We start from the raw sequence: 23,856 nt of genomic DNA on the forward strand, positions 1-23,856 counted from the left end.
CCTACTTCAGCTGGAGTGCGTCCTGTGGTTTAGGCTGTAAGAATCCTACTTAAGTGGAAGTACTGTTACATGAGTTGAGGTAGTCTGGGTCAAACAAACAAGATATAATTGGCTAATTAGTGAGCTTCAGAAATGCTTACCTACTTTTACCCAGAACAAGGCTAAGTATTTACCCCTGTTTCCAGTCTTTATGCTAAGCTAAGCTAACCAGCTGCTGGCTCTAGCTTCATCTTTAACATACTCTGGTAATATGCTTCTCGGGAGTGTGATCTCAACAGGTGGCCCGTTCCTTCATATGACACCTTTAAATGCAGCCTCAGTCTTCATTGTAGTTTCAAGAGTCTACTAACTGATTTTCAGACTGTACAGAGGTGAATGAAAGTGGTCGATCGAATAACGGTAGAAAAAAATAGTTACAAATGTGATTTGTTGTTAAGGAGCTAAACTTTGGCATCATCTTTTTAAAAATCTCATTCTGTCTGTATGTTCACTGCTCCTCTGCTCTCTGTTTAAACAGGTTCACGCTTCAGAACAGATTGATTACACTAAAGTAAGTGAATGTCTGAGTCAACAGGGAGTTGTGATATATGCGCTATTTTCTGTTTCGCCGTTTAGCTCTCTAGATCCCTTTTTCCTTTCACCTCATCTGACCATTTTCTTATCTGCCAGTGGCTTTTATATTAAAACCAGCTGTGAACACTCACACACACACACAAAGCACATACAGGAGAAGGAGGCTACTAATACCACTGGCTCTTAACTTGTTAAATGACAGGAATCACAAAGTAGAAAAGCAGAAAGTTATCAGAAGGCAGCTTCTTCATCAGTATTCATGATAGAGTGTGAATGTGCGGTCATGACTCTGCATGTGTATTATCATGTGTACATTCCTTTCAGTCTATTTTTCCTCACCAGAGGTCCTCCAATGGCATGAAATGAAAGAGTTCAGTAGGCCAGTGTGAAAACATACACACTCATGCAGGGGTTGAATTAACCCAGCGGGGTGTTCGCAAATGAGCAGCTTTCACGCTGACTCCAGAAGCTGCTGCTGTCTCTCCTCATCTCCAGACCTCCTTTCTTCTCCTAATTGGGAAAACGACACTGGTTTACGTGGCTCTTTGTTTCCAGATGAAGAGCTCACAACCGGGGAGGGCCAGGGACGTGGACTTTTGACCAGGTGTGTGTTTGTGTACTTTAGTGTTTCCATTACCGAGCTGTAACAGGGGCGTGTAGGGCCGAGGGCGAGGCCAGTTAACCTCTTTTTATTTGATCGTTTATGTTACCAGATGCTCCCCTGTTCCTTGTAATGTGTTGCTCTAAAGGGCCTCAGCTTTGACAACAGTATCAGCTCTGTGCGCAATAGAGATGGAAAGAAAAGTCCAGGGCGTACTCACAAGATGAAGAGCTAAATATTTCTCAGCATTACTGTGGGAGAGGGATGGAAGATTTACTGCTATCAGAGTCCTCCAGTGGCTTCTGTGAACAGGAAATGACCAAACCTTCACGCTTCTGCTTTTTTTTATTTCAGTCACGAAGAATTAAATATTACCTCACTACCTCAACAATAGAAGAGATACTCGGTGAACTCTGACCTCTGACTCTGTCCTTTATAGCTCTTTTTTCAAATCCTTATTTTTCAGACTTTAAGCACAACCTTAGGAGAACACCACATTGCATTTATTGACACATATTACTTCTTTATGTGACAAATGAGCCTTTGAATCCTTGAATCCTCTAACCCTTTTAAACCTGAGGAATTGAGTCTCAAAACATCACATGTATTGTGTTTGTTTATAATCATCCACTTAAGTGCATCTTAAAATCCCTTATGAAGATCAACTGAAGGGTCCTGGTGTTGGATTTGTTACCTAGATGCGTTATTAACACGTATTATTAAAGAAAGCATTATTCAAAAGTCAAACATTATGTGTAAGCTGTCTTGTGAGAATGATGTGTAAGTGTTGCTTCTGAAGTACAATGGAAAACCTTTTCACCTCATAAATCTGCTTTGGATTAGTGTCATTTTATCAATATGACAAACCACAATAAAACTTGACCTGCTCCAATGTTCAACATCTAAGAAAATGAATACCACTTTCTTGTAATTCACATTATAATCACTTTATATTAGCAGTAGCAGCACTTTAATGCACAGTATTAGAGAAGAAAACACTTTGTGTTTATGAGCCCCAGCAGGTAAAAATGACCTTCAGCATGATGAAACCACAGGCAAAAACACAAACAAAAGCATCCAGTGTTGTATACACTTTATCTGTCTTCCTGCTGTCCCGTTCTGTCTCACTTGAATAATAAATTAATGTGATACACAACTGATTCTTTAGACTACAGTGTCCAAATTACACACTATACTTTACATAAAAACTTCCATCCATTATCTATACCGCCTATCCCTTTCGGGGTTGCGGGGGACTGGAGCCTATCCCAGCTACAATGGGCGAGAGGCGGGGTACACCCTGAACCGGTCGCCAGCCGATTGCAGGGCCACAAACATTCACACTCGCACTCACACCTATGGACAATTTAGAGTCATCAATTAACCTAATGAGCATGTTTTTGGTCTGTGGGAGGAAGCCGGAGTACCCGGAGAGAACCCACGCATGCACGGGAAGAACATGCAAACTTCACACAGAAAGGCCCCGTCTGACCTGGGGATTGAACCGGCAACCTTCTTGCTGTGAGGCACACGCACTACCTGCTGCGCCACCGTGCAGCCTACATAACAACTTACCAATGAAAAACTGCATGTCTACTGGGTGATACAAGGGTCGAATACAGGGAATAAGAGGTCAATAACTTTATTTTTTAATTATCCTGAGCATATTAAATCAATACATTGTTCAGAAATGTCCTCACGCAATAGCAAGGTCACAAAAAGCTAATGTTCTGTTTTTCAAGTTCATTTTAATTTTGAAATAAATCACATCACAGCTAATTGTATTGCAACGTTGGTGCTGTTATCCCATGTCCCCAATTTTCCTTCCTTGTTATCCAGTTATAATATTCAGTCCATAACTTCTTGTCTTCTTCTCCTGTATCTATCAGTCCCAGTACAGGTATCCAGGAAGTATTTCATTAATATCATGTATGCACTAAGAAATTACACTGTGATTTGTGTGTTACTGTAAATGATTATCCACATCAATGCTCAGCGTGAGCCAAAAAGGTTAAAGGTGACAGGAACAGCGGTACAGTATTGAGTAATGAGTAACGTCTGCTTCGGCACATAGCTCACAGATTATGCATAAACATTCACATATCGTTTCTTTTACGGGAACATTTTTCTGTGATTTCTTGGCTCTGCAGACTGGGTTCTCATTGTTTGGGTAGGACATGTGGTCTCTGTAGGGTGCTGGTTTCTGAGCGAACTTCCCCTAGTTTCATTTAAACTGAAAAGCACCAAATCAACTATGAAGAAAAACATGCTAAAGTAATTACATTCAGAACTGAGGCCAGAATGTGGTGAATGTGGTCCAGAGAAACTCAGACTCATTGCTGCACACAGCAGATTACAGACCTGTTTTGTTTGTTTACCTGTGATGATACAACAACTTGGATCTACTTATTATAGCTGTCATACTTTGTGTAATCAGTGTTTTCCTGCTGAAGGCCTTGGGTTGTTTCCCTCTTATGCTGATTAATATAACCCAGCACTCATTTATATTTTGGCAATCAAGAAAACTGATCATTAACGTCCTCCATTCGCTCCATGTTTAGTACACGTGATGGCTTTTTCTTTTCATCCCTGTTTACATTTGGGATGATGGGAAGGTTGTGATTTATGTTCAGGTGTCTCTGATTTCTTCATTTTCACGCTCCGACACCCACTCTGATCGCTCTCCAGACATCATTAAAGTGAATAAATTTCTCCGGATCTAGTCGTTGAATTATTTCGCGTGTTCACATTGTGTGTGATTATTGCTCAGTGACACCAGATGCTGACCCAGGGCTATGTGCTGTACTGTATGTCTGAGAACACGTTTTCTCCCTCCAGATTCCCCAGTTTTTACATGCAGGACTCAGTTCTTCGCTCTTAAAATCACATTTAGAGAAACAAAGCCGCTCCTTCTGCCTTTCATAACACTCTGGCATCGTGCGGCATCCCTCCGAACTACTGACATTCTTATTTTTTTTTTATTATAAGTGTTTTTGAGTGCTAAAATCCCTCCTGTCCTCCACACCGCGACCCTTCAAATGTTTGGAGCCCTTCCATGGGCATCCGCGAGTACTGTTCTTCTCAAATTTATAGGTGCCCTTTATTGGACTTGTTGCTGCATGTATGTTGTTCATTAAGACATCAAAATGCTTTACAGTTCATTGCTCTTTTACACTGCCTGCTGGAGCCGGAGCTGTAATTCCAGTTAGTGAGGGATCAGATGGAGGTCACTGCTGGCCTGTGGGGGTTGCGGCGCACCACAAGTCCACCGAGCCTCTGCGGACTACATTACAGCTTTTATCCTCACTAATGGGATCTCTTGGTGGGGAATCCCAAGGGTGATGGGGATTAAGATACCTGGCCTCGCTCCCACGCGCCGTTTACCATGTGGGGCGCAGCAAATATGTTGCACATGTCGAGACTGCTGCAGCAAACTTTACTTGTCCAGATCCACGAAGAAATCAGTGTTTGCAGGTGAACTGACCAGAGCTCACACCCAGATTGTCAGGGGTCTCTCTTCACCTTCTCCATGCACAGTGGCAGCGTTTCTGCCCCTCCACGCCTTGACCCAGTTGAATCTGACACCATCTGCAACTCAATGAGAGAGTATCAGATGATGGAGAGCTGGGAGCCGCTCAGGCTGCAGAGACAACACTGAATGTTAACTTTCTACTCTGCTTGACTTGAATGACATTGTTGGATATGTTTTGGAGTTTCCCGATACAGCCAAAGTGGAAGAAGGAGGACGGGGTGAGGAGACCTTAGCTTGGAGGATGAATAAAGAAGTGAGGGTGGAATAAGTCCCACGTCCCTTTGAGCAGGCCTCACAAAGAGAGGAATGAGAAGGAAGGAGCTGGCCGAGAAAACCTTCTTACCAAGATATTATAACAAACAAGGCAGTGTAGGGTCTCACATTCGGTCTCCTACGCTCGCCTCTCTTCTGTATTTTAAACCTTCATCATGCTACACCAAGTGTCTGTGTGAGTCACGATGTAACGCTCCATCTGTCCGTCACATGCCGTCTGGGCGACTCTTTAAACGAAACAACACGGCTCAGTAACTACAGGAAATCAACTCCACCACCACCACCACCACCTCTTCTGCTGCTCTCACACGCCTTCACCTTGTTTGTGTTTATTTCCATGTAATTCATCAAGTGTTTTGATCCTCCTCCCCCCTGACAAGCGGAAGCGTTTCCCTGCATCCTCTCTGTGATAATGACAACTTCAGCAGCCAGATGTAATCAGCTACACTCTGACATGTAGTTAGAATTGACTGCTATTTGTTTTTCTGCTTGCTTCGTGTTGAAAGAGCGCTGCTCTTTTGTGCAGCCCTGCTGGGTTTGTGCAGACTCATACCTCCCTGCAGCAGCAGCAACAGCAGCCGCCGCTCTGGTGCTGAGAGCAGCAACAAGGAAAGGTCAGGTGGAGTCCATTGTTATAGAGCTGTCAGGTCTCTGATATATGGGCAGCAGGTTCACACTGTTTGCGGTGCTTTAACTCACTCACTGTTTCCATGTTTTTGTTTTATACACAGGAAGGATAAAGCTATGAATTAGATGGGAGAGAGCCGTCCTGCAGTCTGCGCTACTTTTGCTTCTGGTCCTGGTGTAAATGTAATTTGAGGACATCGCAGCTTGCAAGTAGAACTGCACCTAACACTTTTTTCAATATCAGTCATTTTGCTTATAGTTTTCTCATTAAAGCGAGTTGTTTGTGAGACGTCAGAAAATTCTTATGTGAGGCTAACAATCCAAAACTCCAAAATATTGGATTTAAAGTAACATAAATCAGAAAAAACTCAAATCATCACAGCAGAGAAGTTGACAAGGTTTGGCACCGACTTTAAACAATTGCTGATTATCAAAATAGTTGAATCAGAACCAGCTTTTATGAGAATCACTTTAGTATCAGTATGTGTACACACACAAGGAATTTTTTCATGGCTCTCATAACTGTAGACATAACAGCTAAGAGCAAGGACAACAAAGCTGAACAAATAAAGATAAAGCATTGACAGGGCTGTTATGTACACAAGTATGTGGAAAAATAGATGCTGTGTGTATATAAATATAAAAAGCACCAGTGACCAACAACATACACAGTAAATAATATGTCTGTGCAAGTTAAGTGTTTCTGTATCTGTTAATCAAGTAATAATTTGAGCTCTACTTAGGAGGTAGAGAGCCTGAAGATGTGAAATGACCTTTAAGAAGGCTCTTATCCCTCAAACTGTGAAGTTCCCTCTGCAACAGGCAGCTGTCAACTGTGCTGGAAAAGAACACACGTTTTTCTTATATGAGGTGATTTCATGCTATCACTGCTATTTTTTAGCAAAAGAAAAAGTCTAAATATTAGCTCAGGTTAAAACCTCTGAGGTTTTCATGTGTCCTCAGGGTGTTTGCTGTGTGTGACTATGGGGCATCTGGGACTTTGGCGGCTGAGTGGAGTTCCTTTGGTTCTGCGGTGGAGTTAGTGAACCGGTGCTGTTAAAGCTGACGGTCATTCAACACTCAGCCAAGTCACAGGCTCATAATTCAACAACACCTTCTGCCTACATGGCCCCGTGTGAGAGGAGAGAGTGAGAGCAACACATTCTGCATGCAGGGAAGAAGCTAGTAAAATAAACCTGTTTTTTATATTCACCATCTTTCACTGAAACTCATTTAGACGTTAACACCAGCAGTTTTTGACTGAAATTTTGGAGTCTGTTGCACCTGAAACCACACCCAACAGTGATGTCACAATGTACTGACACGCCCACTCAGAGTATACTGTGACATCACTGCAGCAAAGTAGGAAGTTAAACCACAACATTTTCAGATGGTATTTAGTTTCTTTTTAAAGTTCCCATGAAGTCAAAGTCAGTGATGTATTCTTAATTATATGTCATGCATTATACGTCACCTCTGCGCCAGCATCTGACCCAACAGGGGTGAAGAAGTTGTTTTGTAAGTATAGTTCATGGCATTTTCGAGTTTGTCATTTCTTGGAAAACTATATTTTAAGAAATGTTTGATGAAATATTAGCTGAATTTTTATGACACCACCATGGATGTAAACACAGAGGGATGGTGCCAGAGGAGTGTTTCTGATGGCCAGGACTCATGGGTTACTGCACAAAAACACAACATTAAAACTTTATTCATTGATTCGGGTGAAACTGGATAATTTTCTGTGGAGAAAATATTTCCTGATTTTCCCTCTGATGTCCTCCAGCTGTTCTGCCTCAACTTGTGACAAACACCTTTACCTGTTGCTAAAGTAACTACTAACTGCTGTTAGCTAGCTAGTTAGTTCGGTTAGCTGTGCAGCTAGTGGTCCTATAAACTGACTAATTCCAGGGTGCCAGGAACCAAACCCTGAAAGAAAAACCACCATGGCAGGCTTCTGTGTTCCCAGCCGTCAAACTGGCCTCCTTTGGTCTCAGAGGCTGTGTTCAGTCCTGGTCTGGCAATGTTCACTGGGAGCCCGTGCAGAGTCAGGACCGTGTAATGCTATTGGCTACTGTGAACGCCAACCAATATGCATGACACGTTCCTGTTAGCTGCCTGTTTTTACAGGAAACACCTAAATATGCAGAAGAGCACTCTGCTCAGCGTTTCATGGGAACGTTAATGACGTGCTGAAATTAGCCTCCTTCCTGATTAAATGTTTGCAAAGCTTTCTTTTGAATATTTTCACACCTGCTTTACTGTAGTTTTGGGGTGTGGCTGGGAGATATGGTTAATATAATGTTCATAAGTTTTTAGAATATGCAAAATAACACATAAAAGGCCACTTCATTTTTCTGAGGCTTTCAGTTGTATTTTATAGGAAGACCACGACATGCACTTCAGATTTTTTGAGCCATCACACTGAAATAATGAACAGTACATTGCAGTGAAAAATGTTCCACTGTTTAACCACTGTGTCCGCTGTCTAACATTAGTGAAACTCTTACACATTTAAACAGAAAACAACAAATTATGGCGCTTTTCACTTACAATTTGCTTGGAATCATCCATTTAAACTGAGTTTTATGTAACAATACTGTCATCTAATCACATACTGTCATCATGATACGGATCAAGTGAAGGTCAATAATTGATAATATTGAATTTTCACCCAGCTGATAGATAAGAGAGCTCAGCCTTGTGAGAGAGCATAACCCAGTGACTTATGTCCAGTGTCAGTGGGAGCAGGTCTTGGCTGTGTAACGGTGTTACTAATCTGGATCTAGATGGGAGTTGAACGTGAGGACACACAGCTGCAGCCCAGCCTCGTCTGTACTGAGATCAGACTTTGGCCACCTCGGCCGCCTCATGTGCCTCTCTTTCTCTCTCTCTCTCTCTCTCTCTCTCTCTCTCTCTCTCTCTCTCTCTCTCTCTCTCTCTCTCTCTCTCTCTTCCTCTGTGCAATTGCAGACTGTTGTCGCCCATCCCACTGCCTGCACCGAGCCACCAGACATTTGCGCTGCCTCACGTGCTTCAGGGAAAAACTGGAACAATCTGTGCGCGGTGTCAGATGCATTGGATCAGTGTGTCTAAACTGATTATAGCAGGTTGTAATTTTTAATCAGGGTTACACAATCATTATTTCCCGAATTAGGGAGATAGAAGAGGACAGAGAAAACAGGCTCGAATGTGTTAAAAAAGGATCTTTTTATTAAATATTTTGTGAGTCAAGAAAAAGGACAGGTGGAGACGACTGAGGCATTTATGAGCTGTTTTTACTGGCCTTTCCTGGTACAGGACGTCTCTTTCGAAGTCTCCTCCAACTGGATCCCTGGTGTCAGACACAGTTGATGTTTTTTCTGCAAGTTTTCCTTGGCTTTGCATGGGGTGTTTTGGATTCTGCCGCTTATTATAAACAGACATGCGTTTGCAAAGCTTTTGTGATCATCCAAGATTCTCAGGCACTCATGTCCTCGGGGCTTTTGTTCATCTGGCTGTGGATAACCTTTAGATAAGTTTACAATTAAACAGTTGTCGCTTGGAATGTTTTGTCATAGCCCTGATGTCTTTTTGGGGCTGTTACACTCTGTGCCATCTCCTGTCTATTGAATTTATAGACCCCAATCAAGCGTGGATTAAATGCTGGTCAAAAACAATAAGCTCCAGCTGGGCACAGAGCAGAGATGTACCATACTGGAATCCAATTATGAGCGTCATTGCTACATCAATCTGTCCACAGCTGAAAAGAGGACCAGTCAAGGGGACAAAACCCTGAACCGGAGCTTGTATCTGATCTGCATAGAGTATTATTCTCAGGAAAATGAGCTCCAGGGCTCTCAGGGGTCTGTTTCGGACAGTGGGAGTGGGGGCTCGCTTTGTTTCTGTGTGATATGCGGTATTTGAAGGATTAAACTGTGGGTGTGTGGTTGCCCTGAGCAATTGGACAACTCTGAAGCCCAGGCTCCGGCTTCTCTGTTCAAAGCGTGCAGGGACAAAAAAATGGACGGCCTTGTTATTCCTAGGCGAGCAGGAAAGTGCTCCAGCAAGGAGTGCACGGCCAAACCTCAGTGAATTCCCGATGAAGGAAAGAATGCAGCGAGAAAAGCCACGTTCTCTTGCTTCTTAGATTTTTTTCAAAACCATGAAAACCTCCCACTGCAGTATTTTGGCTTGCTCAGCTCCTCATTCACTTGCACAGCTCTGGCAGAGTTTGAATCTTAAAAAAAGCTCTGTAGTAGATATCTGTTGCAAAGAGGTGAGCAGTGGAAAACTGCTTTAATTTCACCGAGGGAATGCAGTAACAGCTCGACACATGCTCTGATAATTTAGCCCTTGTTAGGAACTTTTATTTGTTTGTTGGCAGGGTGTGTCTGGCTGAAAAATACTGCCTTGTTTCTTTTTATTCACAGACAAGTTGTTTAGTATATAGCTGAGGAAATGTCTGCTTTGTAAGCCTGACAATGATTATGGACGCTGTTGTTGTGTTCTGTAGTCGAGCGGTGTCACCAAATTAATATTGCATGTAACTGAGAGGATTAGCAGCTGCAGATAACAGCCGAGTGAAGGGATCTGGCAGCCTCTCAGCTCTGTTTGTCAGAGCTGCATCTGGATCGTCTCCAGTGGCTTCATGCACGCACCGAGGATGAAAACCGCCAGAGCCACAAATTTTGGGGTTGATTAGAGAAATAAAATGACAGAATAAAAGAAGAATTAAAGACATAAAGACCTAAACTGGACTCTCAATCATCTAAAAGACTATTTTCTACCCTGGTTGTTGCTCAGGCCGCCTGGATCTCAGTCCTCAGTTAACAGACCTCGCTGTGGTAGTTATCAAGGCTTCTTCGTTACCTGGCAACCGCCTTGTTCCTGTGGGTGGGTCCTTTGTGAGTTCTCTGGAGCAGAGAACTGTGGCGATAACATTCCAGAACATTCCATTCAGGACTCAGGTGCCCCGCAGCCGCCATTCAGTGGACTGTGAAACTGTTGACTATGCAAGACAGGAGGCGAGACAGTAAAAATGACTGTCAAAGTTGCTGTTACATTTTTAACTGGGGTATTATCAGGTGACTCAAAGGAAATTTAAGTTAATGGAAGAGAAATCTGTACAAAAAATATGTATTATTGAGACAGATTAGTGAAATGTTATAACCAAATTTCAAAATAACTAACACATTGATAAGAGCTCTTTAAGCAGTAATCAATTTTTCTATATTAGCGATGCAGACAGTTGGCAAATGCGCTCAAAAAGCCATTGTTTGCTACCCGACTGGCACCAGACAACAGACACAACAGACACAGTTAGCGGCTAGCTGGTTAACACAGAGAGCAGCTAGCAACCTACGGAGGAGTTGGTGGAGACCAAACTAAAAGAGGATTAAATATTGGAATTAGATTATCCAGGCAGTCAGAAATATGACTCAAACGGAGGCTAATATTCCTCCGTAACTGCTGAATGTGTAAATTAGCAACTGTTTGCTGACACCATAACAACTTTAAAGGTGATCATATTTTTCTGTGGTGTTTGTTGTACTGCCCCCAGGAGGCCAAAAATCTCTTCATGCGGCTTTAAGTAACATAATTTTCCTCTTATGAAATTAGTCTACATTTTGTTGAGGAGCATCCTCAGGCAGGCCACAGCTGAAGCTCTGTATGTTCCACTTTGAGAACCACCTTCGTAAAGGCAGATCGGACAGGAATAAAATACACATTGTATATTAAGAATATCTTACAAAAATTAGGCCCATTTCCCTTCGACTGATGATATACAGCCTGGAGATAGCTATTAAAGATACTTTTATACCTCACATTTGATCAATTAATATGAAAGTTGCTAGCTGGATTTGGGGTTACATAATTAATTACAGTTGTGATGAGGCAACAAATTAGGCTTTTGAGGAATAATATATGTTTTTAAAGAAATCTGTCACCAAATCTGGTTAAAAAATAACTGAAATGTGATTGAAATTTGTTTCCTAAGTGGGAGAAAAGTTCAAACCAGCTTCTCAGTGCAGGTAGACTGGGAGCCGCCAGAGAACCATATTCACATGCTTGAAGGGTCAAACAGGGATATGCAGGTGGGAGGTAAGAGTATCTTTTCAGATGAATGAAACTCAACTGTCTCTGCACGAAGGAGAGACTCATACAGAAGAGTGTCAGCGGGAATGTTCGCTCTGAGGCTGTAAATATTTGGGTCTGTTTACTGACTCCTTTACAGCAGATTTGTTCCTCTGCTCAAACGGCCTGAATGCTTTTTGTCTCCTCCACGGAAACAGCTTGAGGAAGTTTGATTCATCCCGTGTGGTCACATGTTTGTAGTCGCCCATGCTGCATTTCTATCGCAGCCTCTTTTGATGATTTCTCTACATTCAAACCATATTGGTTTGATAAATGATGCAGGCTTTGCTTTGAGGTGGCCTGTCATTCTAGTTGAGCCTCACACATTTGCATTTTCCTCAACGTACAACAGCTGCATGGCTGTCTGACTTCAGACCCTTTGATTTCAAATACCACTGCTGATCACAGATGGAGAGACACTTCTGTATCATCTCTGGTCTCACTCACATCTCACAAGATTTCCAGCATTCCTGCAGTAATTTCTCCCCTCTGGTATCAGTTAAGACTACCCAAATATTCAACCCACACTTGGGCCGTCCGTGAGTTCCTATCAAATATTTTGGCACTGATCTTGTCATCACACTGGGAAGTTGTTTTTGTGGGGAATTGAGGACATAAAATTTATTTGGTTTTTGTTAATTTCCCAATTGGACAGCATTGTTTTCAGAGTCAGCACTTTGGTCGGGCTCATGAGTAACATGACAAGAGTAATATTAGTGATAAAAAATGACACTGAAAACAGTCAAAACAGAGTCAAAAATCATCAAGTCTGACTCTCAGCTGTATCTGGTTCAAATAATACGATGTTATACACCAGTTTATATCAATTTCTGTCTTAGTTTTCTTCAACAGAACTTTTCTCAGAAACAATATGCAGTTATCTTATCAACATGTCAACATCCTTCTACAGAAAACTGGCATTTTGACTAATCTGACAACAATCTGTGAAGTGACTTAATGGCGCTAAGTGGATTTATTTCACCCTCTGGGGTCATAATTCCTGTTGTAACCATTATTTTACTTGATTAAGCCAACAGATGCCTGTCTCCTTTCTGCATATCTAGGCCAAAGGGATGTTTTAAGGTTGTTATGGGAGGCCAGAGGTTGGAGCAAAAGAATACTGTTTGGGATGACTTCCAGTCTCAGCAGCAGACTCCCTCCTACGCCCTCCAATATGCCCAGACTGGTTAAAGATATGAGGAGACACACTCTCCACCTCCCTCCTGATGGATTTCATCGCAGTCAGTTTGCATTCCTTAGTTCTGTTTTTGCTAGCTGTGTTTTTCATTTTTTTCCCTTTCCTCTTTCAGCTCACGCAGCCAAACTGAAATGACATCATGCCGAGGGGAAGTCGGGCTGAATACGTACCCACAAGGCCCTGCAGGAGAACCAGGGACCAATGGCAGGAGGGGTATCTGCTGAACAGGAGGATGAGACACTTATCGGGGATGAAAAGAAAATAACGTCTGAAAAGGTAATTCCTGGCACAGATGACGCTCTTTGTCAAGTGCGGCAACAACACATGGACTGAAATGTGGAAAATGTCCACTGGCTCTGTTTTGACCTCATGATGAGGAGAGATAGAGGACAGACAGATGGGATGGGAGGGCTTTTGATGAAAAAGGGACGGGGTGAAGATGCAATAAATACATCCGGATGGAAAAAAAGGGACATAAAACACTGAAGCACAGGCCATAGAGGAGAAAGGGGACATTCTTTGTGTTCAGAGTCCCCATTTGAAAAAAACAAAGCCTCTAAAAAGCCTCCAGTTTCTGTGGTTCCTAAGTGACCAGAGGGTCTGGTCAAGACCTGCAGGATTGTTATGAAAGTTTCACTCTACTGTTTTAAGGCTCAGATGGTTTGTTTGAATCTGAAGCCAATTATCAGATTAAAGAGTCCAGAGAAAACCCTGTGATCCAGTTAATAAATCCCCATTTGCTTACAGAAACTGTCGAGGGGCCCTCACAGCATGTCAGCTGAACGGTCACATAAGTCTTGATCCCTCGGCCCACCATGCTGGCATTATAATGGGCAGAGGGACCACGTCTTTGTTCACCCCCTTAATACACAAATGTCTTTAACTTGGTCGAATTTACACATGTGGGAACATATATGACGGATGAGCTCTGGACAATATGGAACTATTACAGGCTTTGACTTGTACTCAGCACCTCGGCACCATTTCCATGGAAATTTAAGGTATGCCTGCTCACATACCCAGCGTGAACTCACTCATCTGGAATCCTCCAGGCTGAACGAACCGAGCCCCGACAGCTACCAGTAATGACATATATTAGAGAATCCTGCACAAACACTGAATATGAAGAAAGCACAAGTGGCACACATGGCTGGTAACCCGGTGGCTTTCATTTCACTTGTTTTCCTCTCTCTCCTGTCACACAGTGACAGACTAATAACGCACTTCACCGACAAAGTTGTCACACGTTAATGAACACGACAGACGTTTCTCCAGAGAGGGAGAAAAGTGGGTCTCTGGGGATTTTTTTTGCGTTTGTTTTCTTAAATGAATCATCTTGGAAAGTGTGTGAATGTGAGCATGGGTCAGAGAAAGTGACTGAGAGTGCTGAGGATTTGGGGGGTCAAGGGTCAGTGACCTTCAGGACCTCAGTGTTAAAGAGACAGTCATGGAGACGAGGAAAAATACACCACTCACTCTGTAAACGACTTAGATCTGTAGTGTTCACAGTATTTCCAGACTTATTTTGTGAATGGATAATCAGTTTGTTCCATCCTTCAACTTTTCCAAAAGGTATTTTTGACAACCACCAGCAACAGTAGTGAACTGCAGTAGTTAGCCACTGTCTGCTCTGGTTTATTGTTTTCATGATGGTGGAGAAACTGGTATTTTTGTCCAATCTAAGATGTATGATAACATTTTGGAGCATCTATACAATAGACACACTAAACAAACACATCACGCCATTTATGATAGGCCAGGTTTTAGTCCCACAGGGCACCTATTCTGCAGCCCAGTAGTTCTAAGACTTTTTGACTCGTGACACCTTGAAATGAAGCGATATCCAGCATTTTACATTAGGAAAGATACACAAATGAGAGAAAAGTGGTAGAAAATAAACAGAATTATGTGTAGATGGAGGGCAGAACAGCGGCGCAGCAGTTAGTGCACGTGCCTCACAGCAAGAAGGTCGCCCATTCGATTCCCGCGTCAGGCGGGGCCTTTCTGTGTGAAGTTTGTATGTTCTTTCCGTGCATGCGTGGGTTCTCTCCGGGCACTCCGGCTTCCTCCCACAGACCAAAAACATGCTAATTGGTGACTCTAAATTGTCCTTATGTGTGAGTGTGAGTGTGAATGGTTGTCTGTCTATATATGTTTCCCTGCAATCGACTGGCGACCCCGCCTCTCGCCCGCTGACAGCTGGGATAGGCTCCAGCCCCCCCGTAACCCTGAAAGGGATAGTCAGCATAGAAAATGGATGGATGGATGGATGGATGGATGGATGGATGGATGGATGGATGGATGGATGGATGGATGGATGTGTAGGTGGAATGTAGTAACACATTAATGCTGAACCAAGAAACTGACCAAGAGAAATACTTCGTCCAAAAAGTCTTTATTTTTAGCCACACGAGCGCCACGGCTGGTCTACCACTGTCAACAACTACGGAAAGGATTCCCATGGAAGTTTGTACAGACATCCAGGGACTCCAGAGGATGCAATTTCTAGCGCCACCATCAGGCTGATATTTTTGGTTTCTAGTCTACAGCTATTGGGCGGATTGTCATGAGATTTTGAGCAGACGTCCATATTCCTCTGAACTGTAGTAACTTTCCACCAGGTCAACAATGTTAGCATTGTCTTTCTTTGCATGTTAGCATCCATCTCAAAGCAGCGCTGTGCCAAAGAACAAACTTCACAGAGCCACTGACATGGCTGTAGACTCGTAGTGTTGTTGTTTTACACATGCCACATCATCTAGACTGTCGGATGCAGAAGTTTATACTGAACATCATTCAGGCAAAGCTGAGTTTTTCCACAGTAGCTGCCATTTAATCCCAGCAAACAACATAAAAATGGTCGTAAAAACTATTTACAGTCTTAGGCAATAAATCACTTGTACAAAAATGTTCTCATGTTTACATCTGGTGTGTTCACTGACCAGACATTCAGCGACTGACCTGATGCGACATCGCCAAAGAGTGACCAGTGAAATGATCATTCTACCTGGTGTCCATGTATGAAAGAGCACAGTTTGTGACATGCAGCTCATGGTCTGCAGTGCAGCAAGGAAAAAATGACACCATCAAACAGAGGCGGTAGTATGTCAGTGTCACGGGGTCGAATCTCAGTCCAGGAATTTTCTTTCATCTGGAGCTGACAAGCTCTCCCTGCTTTCAATTGTGTGACCTTCCAGATGCCAAACATATGCAAGTCAGGCGAATTTATAGTTAAAAATGTGTACTGTGGGTGTCTGTATTAGTCCTGTGATTGACCAGAAACATCTCCAGAGTTTATTTACACTTTTCCACCACCTAAAGCATGCTGGGAGCTTGTTTCAAGGCTCCAGCCCCTTCACAGGAATGAGCAGGTACAGTCTGAACAAGTGAACATTGTCAGACAAAACAAACGGATTCGGAAATTAAAGATATACTAGCAGCAGCTGTTTTTAACAGTTTAAAGGCAGATTTTTCCTTTAAACTGTCAAATATACTGCCTGCTCTGAAAACCAAACCATGAATGACCCTTGAAACACGTGTTAGACAAGACGCTGCTAATCTACCGTAAAACAGACAGAACACAGGTGGGACACCAGACCTGGAAAGGGTTTTTTTAATCTTGATAAGACTTCTTTGCGCACACATCAATTTAAACACGTTAATTACTTGAGAAAACTATCCAGGAAAGTTTCCATCATGTGCAAGAAGCTTTGATGTAGTTTTCCAAAATACAGGGTTTAAAATAATAGTTTGACTTTTGGAAAACACTTAATTGCTTTCTTGGCAAGAGTTAGACTTCATATATGCTGCAATATTTTATTGAAAAACAGATGAGAACAAAGAAAATAAAAAGAAAACCGCACTGGCAAGGAAACTTTCTAACCAGCTTTTATTGTACTAATAATGTATTTTATGTTTCTTTTCTATTTCTGCTCCACTGAAAATTAATAGCATGGATCTATTAGAATTAATGAGAGAGTTAAACATGTGGAGAAATACAATTATTTGCTTTCTTGCAGAACATTAGATGATTAGAATATATCATTCTCATGTCAGTATGATAAATATGACGCTACAGCCAGCAGCTGGTTAGTTTGGCTTAGCATAAAGAGTGAAACAGCTAGTCTGCATGCATGCACCACTAAAGCACAGTAGTGAACACTTTATATCTGGTTCGTTTAATTTGTACAAAAACTAAATGTAAAACCAACAGTTTGTGGGTTTGCTGATAGGTGGGAATATTTCTTGGTGCAATCCCTTTAGTCTGGCACATAACCCCCTGTGAAACTGCAAATTGTCTTTTTCACACTTTCTTTTTTATATGCAATAAACAAGCAATACATAATGTGTTAATTAGTGAGCTTTAGAAGAGCTTGTAGACTGAATTTGCTGCCATTGGACAGAGCCAGGCTAATTGTTTGCTCTGTTTCCAGTCTTTATGCTAAGCTAAGCTAACAAGCTGCAGCTCTAGCTTCATATTTTCAGCACAGATGAGATAAGTGTTGATCTTATGTCACTCTGAGTAAGAAAGCACTGAAGCATATTTCCCAAAATGTACAGCTATACTCTTTAATAACTTCATCTTCACAAGCAGAACTTTTTGGGAGGAAGAGTGAAAAGAAGAGGACGGAAAGAGTGGAATCCTCAAAGAAACAGAGGCCAAGTCACTCAATGCCAAACACACTCTCTCTCTCTCTCTCTCTCCTCTCTCTCTCTCTCTCTCACACACACACACACACACACATACACACACACAAAGGAAATCTCTTGTGCTCGTCCTGCGAAGCAGAGAGAGAGAGAGACAGTGATACCATCATGACACACAGCATGCTTACAGGGTTACACATTTACACCTCTCTGGCCTTCTGCCTGCTACCTTCCTTCCCATCCACAATGATTTCCCTCTATATTTCTGAGGGAATATACCTTACACTTAATCTGTCAACACTCCACTATTCACGGAGCAGGAACAGTACCGGCTGAGGATTTTATTACAGGGATGAAGAGCAGGTTCGGTAGGTGTTTCCTCCAGGGTGACATTTGCTCTGAGGACAACAGCGGCCACATTGTGCCAGCAGCCTGACTTGTGTCCTTGTTGAGAGATTCCTCAGCATTCCTGAAAGCACTGTCGCTGTGACTGGGAGCTCTGTTTCAGCACCCCTGAAGCTTCAAAAACTGCATGGGAGCATCGGTTGCATGGCGTCCTAAATTCCACAGGTTTGCAGAGATCCTCAATAAGACATCAAAGACCTCATGGAGATCAAGGTCAGGCAGCAGTGGGCGAGGTGAATGCTACATGCCCCAACAGTCCTCTGCCTGCCAGCTGTGATCTCTGAGCATACAGGGGTTGGTCTCACTTCTATCATGGCTCCTGGCACAGATGTTAATTAGGATACAGTAACGCCAGAAACAAGACTTTTCTTGCTTGGGTGTAGCTGTAGGCTACCAATGAATGCACCAATGGCCTGATATAATGAAGAATATAAACACATAATCTGCAACTGAGTCATAAAATCATCAGACATGTTGATTCACTGCAGTCAGTGTTGAATCCTTGTGCCTAACAGAAAGTGCTGCTGTTGATCAAGACTTAATCTGAAAATTATGAGAGTATAATGTCTTAAAACATGGATTAGTATCATATTTTTCTATAAAAACAGCAGTCTTCTTGCAGCCCTGAATTTGCAACTTGGCTGAAAAGTTAGGTCAAAGGTTTCCATTGTGATAAAAAGGGGATGAATTTACAGTCGGCTTAGTCAGCAAATGTCAAGATGAGTAGTGCTGAAATGGCAAATATTCTGTTCTTTAAAAATGTATTTAGTCGTTTAGCTTTTAAAAATACCAAATATTTCCTGATGTTTTGCTTTAGAAATGGCAATACATGTTTGCGGCTCTTTGTTTAGAACAGTTTTTTGCAGCTCAGCAAAAATGGTCTCTTTGATAACTTGAGAGTGGCATTTTCATTATTTTGGTCATTTTATGGGTGACATGAATACCTGATGGACTGGAAAAATACTGAAAATGTAATAATCATTATAGTTGTTCTACTAAGGATCGTTGATGTTGATGTCTGTCACTTGAATCCACTAATTGAAATTCTGCCTTGTATACATATGAGAACTACTTCATTTTACAAGGCTGCCTTAAAAGCCCTTTAAACTTTGACCACATACTTTTGTACAGGCATTCATGGTCCCCAGAAGATGACTCTTAATGACTTTGCTAAATCCCTGACTTTTTTTCTAGCGCCGCCATGAGGTTGAGGTAGTTTTGAATGAAATGTCTTCAAATGTTCATGTTCCCCTCAGGATGAACTGCATTAACTTTGGTGATGCCTTAATTTTTCATCTATCATCATGTCAAATGTTCATTTATTCCAGTATCTTTTTCAGATATCTTTTTTCGTACTGAACATTAAACTACGTTAAGTGAAGTACTGTACGTTTAGCTACGTTTAATGTTCAGTGCTAATCAGCAAATGTTGGCACGCTAATATGCTAAACTGAGGTGGCGAACAGGTTAAACATTGTAGGCTACCTACTAAACATGTCAGTGTTAGCACATTGACATTAGCATTTAGCTCAAATTAACAGTACCGGAGTAACCTCACATAGCTGCTAGCATAGCAAACATTTAGCCTAGCTTTTTAACGTATCTATACATAAACATTTTCATAAATATCTGTCTGTGCTTGTAAAGACTTCAAATCAATTCAATTATTATTTTATATTATGAATGTAAAAAATGCCCATGAAGCATGAGAATAAGCCGTATTGCTGGTTTACATCAAACTGGTAGCCAGCCACAAGCTAACTGTCCCCCACTCAGCGGGGAGACGAGCGGGGGCGGGGCGCTAGGAACGTGAGGCAGGACGCTCCGGAGCGGGTAAACACTTCTTTTCAGACGAGAGACTTTTATTTGCGGCTCTCTGTCTGAGCTGGGCAGGTTTCAGAAGAAACACTGACGGCCCTAACGCTGACAGAGACTCAGCATCTGGCGCTTTTATTTATTTGTGCGTGCTGTAAAAGAGAGCGCAAAGTTTTCCTTCTGGAGGAGAAGCAGGGAGACAGAGAGGGGGGAGAAAGAACCTGCCGGTCAGCGGAGATGATGAGGGAAACCTGGGAGGTGATCCTGAACGACTCGTCTGATGGGGAAGAAAATTTGACTGGGATGTAAACACGGACCATCGATCTGTAATCAGGAGGTAATGTATACGATTGAGAATTGTCATTTGAGGCATCCCACAGGCTCTGGCAGGGGTGTGGAGCAGACCACCACTGATGCGTTAACTGGTCTTTGCATAAGGACTTTTATATTCTTGTGCTGCAGGATCTGAAGTGATTATTCAGGCCAAATGTTAGGATGAAATATGTGGCCAAAGAATAAATGAGGCATGCACGAGGGTTCAGGTGTTTATTTTTCTTCTGTCAGTCTGTTTCCAAACTGTTTATTAGTCCCAAACATCTCTTCAACCCTCTTCCCAGTTACACTTGAAGTGGATCTTGTGGTTGTAGGACAGATGTTAGAAGGAGCTGAACTTCATTTGACTGCTCAAAAGAAGAGATCAGATCACATGTGGATGATGAACCGGGAGTCTTTTGTAGGCTTCAAACCAGCAAACTGGAGGGTTTTGGATACCTGTCTGTATTATTTATGCACTGAAGCGCATGCAGTAGAATGACTGAGAGAAAATTGCACTTCTTTTTTGCCCTGAATGCACCATAAGCTCCAAGCTCTAAGTCACTGCCTCAGCCCAAAAGTCAGCACACTCCCACTGTCTTGCCTCCAATTATATGTTGTCATTTTTGCACAGGGATGTCTCCTGGATCATTTTCCATCAGAATGAGCCACTAAAACCAAGCCGGCGTTTGGTTTAGAGCTTGAACATTTTGCCTTCGGGGTCAAACAGTGTGTTTCATCACTGACATGGGCTGTGAAAACAGTTATTTCGCAGCATTACGCGGACTACATCTGTTTTACCACAGCCTGGTTTATACCCTTCCTCACCAGCCAATTTACCACTTAGGATCCTCTGTAAGTGGTGTAATTGTCTGCCGCAGCTGTCATGCTTCTGACGCGTCAGCATGGAGGGAAATATGTACTTTCCCTGCTTACTGAAGCTCTTTTTTGTAACTCTGCCCCCTTTGTAATGTTATATGGACCGGCACATAGGTGTGTGAGCAGGCCCCACCCTGCCCTTTGTTAGGAATAATGCCCTGTTTCACGCCGTGCCCCAACTTGTTTCTTTTCACTTTTTACACACCTGCTCTCTTCGTGCCATGAGTGCCTCGAGGTCCACAGCCTTTAGAGGGGATCAAGTATCTCCTTGTTCCTGCTAATCTGCCCTGAAAGCCTCACGTACACTGTGAAGTAGTTAATGTTTGATGGAAAACAACTTCTTAACCCTGAGCTTCCACAAATATTTGATTGGGCACTTTTTACTGTAACCTCTCCCAGCCTCTTGTTCACCCATTCAGTCTGCTTCTAATGCACAATTTCAGTCCAGCAGATCATGTCTAGGAACATGTTTTGAATGTTTCAAGTAATAACACGCTGCATTTCTTTTCCTTTTAGAGCGTTGACCACTCAGGCTTTTTCTGGCTTCACAGCTATGTCTGTGGCCACTTTGCTTCCGCTTCAATTGAACCTTTTCTTCCTTTGGAATTTGTGACTTTTGTACCAAACGGACATTAATATGCTTGTTTCTTTCCATCATGCTGAAATCCTATTTTCCTGGTAATCTATATTGTAGGAACAAGAGGTCCTTTGTTGCCTCCCCACACCAGATGAAAATCAGATCCACGTTGCAACACTAGATTTTGCAAGCTGACCTCACTTGCATAGGCGCTGTGATTTATAATCAACAATCAGCTGTGAAGGAGTCCAGATTTATGGCGGATTAGTTTGTGTGTTTGTTTGGCAATGTTTTCCGCAGTTGTTCCCTTGACGGACATGTTGGAATTCATGCAGTCTCTCAAGCGTGAGCTCTTTTTCCTCATGTATGTGATTTGTTTTCCATGTCTTTCCAGTGTTTTCCATCACCACGATGGCGCCATGTGAGAGCTCCCTCCTGACTCACCTGCTGCTGCTCCTCCAGCTCCTCCTGCCCCTCACCCTGTCCTTTCTGCCCCCTCCTCCCCACCCACCTATTCACGTCCCCACGCTGGTCCCTCATGCACCGACGCCTCTCAACCGCTCCCGCTTCAGCGCCCACACTCAGCTGGATTTCTCCACTCACTGCAACTCCAGCTGCTTCCACAGAGTAGAGCAGGAGGCCCAGAAGGAGCAGCTCACAGACAAACTGGCCTTTGAGACGCTGTACGCCGACGGCTCCCGCACTCTCACTACCGTAGATGTTGAGGTTGATGAGGAGTTTGAAGGGGATACTGGTCACGTTGCTCACCCTCCACCGAGGATGAAGCCCACGCACAAACGTGTGAGGCGTCAGATCTACGGAGCGGACGGCCGTTTTAACATCCAAGGTGACAACTTCCTTTTGGATTACCCTTTTTCCACAGCGGTGCGGATCTCCACCGGCTGCACCGGCGTTCTTGTGTCTCAGCAGCATGTCCTCACAGCTGCCCACTGTGTGCATGATGGGAAAGATTATGTGAAGGGGGCGCGGAAGCTCAGGGTTGGTTTCCTTATTCCTCCATCTGTCAACGGCACCAAAGCCGGCCTCACTTCTGCCAAGAAGCCTCTGGTCCGGTGGTTGAGGGTGAAACGTACCCGCGTGCCGAAGGGCTGGATCCAGGGCCCTCAGGAGGTCAGCATGGACTTTGATTACGCCCTGCTAGAGCTGCGTTGGCCTCACAGACGTCCCTTCATGCGCCTCTCCGTGGCTCCCTCTTCTGATGACCTCGCAGGGAAGCGCATCCACTTCTCTGGCTTTGACAGTGACAGATCCGGGGAGCTGGTGTACAGGTTTTGTCCTGTGGAAGAAGAGTCCAGCGACCTGATATACCAGCACTGTGACGCCCGGCCCGGAGCAAGCGGCTCTGGAGTGTATGGAAGAGTGTGGGACAACAGTTTAGAGCGCTGGGAAAGGAAGGTGATTGGCATTTTCTCTGGACACCAGTGGCTGGAGATAGACGGAGAGAACCGGGATTACAATGTGGCCGTGCGCATCACTCCGCTGAAGTTTGCTCAGATCTGTTACTGGGTGCACGGCAACCGACTAGACTGTGTCCAAGACTAAGAATTACAAAAGCAGGACAGAAGGACAAGGAGGTTTTGGGAGTATAGTATGAAAAACACAAGAGAGCACTAAGTGAATGAGAAAATGCAGGGTGAAATGTCTTATTTCCCCTAAAGAAAGAAGCGTGAAACAGGATTAAATCCACATAAAAATAACACCCTTCACCAATACACCAGTAGAGCAGATCTACTCACTCACTCTTGGATCCAGTTCCCCGTCATTGAGTTATTTCTCTCATGTGTTTCATTTGGTCCCTTGTAACCCATGGGCCTATTAAACAAATGTGCCTGTGAGATCATCACCACGGCATCTTTTAATATGTTTTCGCCCGCAGTCAGATTAATAACACTCAGTGTTTCCACAGTACTCACATCAGCCACTTTTTACAAGAAGGAAAAAACACTTTGCCTCGTGTGCGCAGTGTGTCAGTAGCACCAAATCATTTTCCTACTGTGGATGACGCCACTCTGTTGACATTCTGCCTTTACATCTTTCCCGCTCTCTTTTCTGACTTTGGGGAAACGGTTTGGTATTTTTCTAGCTCTTCATGGATCATTCAGTTTTTGGATACCACTGATGCTTTTCGAGGTAATGTTTCAGCAGACCGTCTGAATTTCTCAGTGTGGACCGGAGAGACATAGTGTTAATTTTATTTTTTGAAAAATGCTTGATATATTTTAATAAACAGAGATTTATAACAAGGCTTGTGTCAATGGTCTTGACTTGGCTTCAGGAGT

At 43.1% G+C, this 23,856-nt stretch overlaps 2 protein-coding genes across 3 annotated transcripts in view; both read left to right on the forward strand.

The window, feature by feature from the left end:
* The window catches only part of mbnl3 (muscleblind-like splicing regulator 3), a 153,944-nt gene that overhangs the window by 81,825 nt on the left and 48,263 nt on the right, over positions 1–23,856 (forward strand). The window lies entirely within an intron of this gene.
* Positions 12,671–23,815, forward strand: prss23 (serine protease 23). Of its 2 annotated transcripts, none has more exons than XM_070962616.1 (2): positions 12,671–13,197; positions 21,951–23,802. In XM_070962616.1, exon 2 carries the CDS (start codon positions 21,968–21,970, stop codon positions 23,117–23,119), a length of 1,152 nt encoding a protein of 383 aa, XP_070818717.1. In that variant the 5' UTR covers positions 12,671–13,197; positions 21,951–21,967; the 3' UTR covers positions 23,120–23,802. The 2 variants fall into 2 exon arrangements, with proteins under 2 accessions (XP_070818717.1, XP_070818716.1); XM_070962615.1 differs by lacking the exon at positions 12,671–13,197 and adding an exon at positions 19,802–20,125 and having other exon boundaries at positions 21,951–23,815.

This window comes from Chaetodon trifascialis, chromosome 5 (assembly GCF_039877785.1).
Source record: "Chaetodon trifascialis isolate fChaTrf1 chromosome 5, fChaTrf1.hap1, whole genome shotgun sequence".
NCBI lineage: Eukaryota > Metazoa > Chordata > Actinopteri > Chaetodontiformes > Chaetodontidae > Chaetodon > Chaetodon trifascialis.

Excerpts from the sequence above, each read along its gene's own strand:
- prss23 (XM_070962616.1), top strand. The coding sequence starts at position 21,968 with ATGGCGCCATGTGAGAGCTCCCTCCTGACTCACCTGCTGCTGCTCCTC.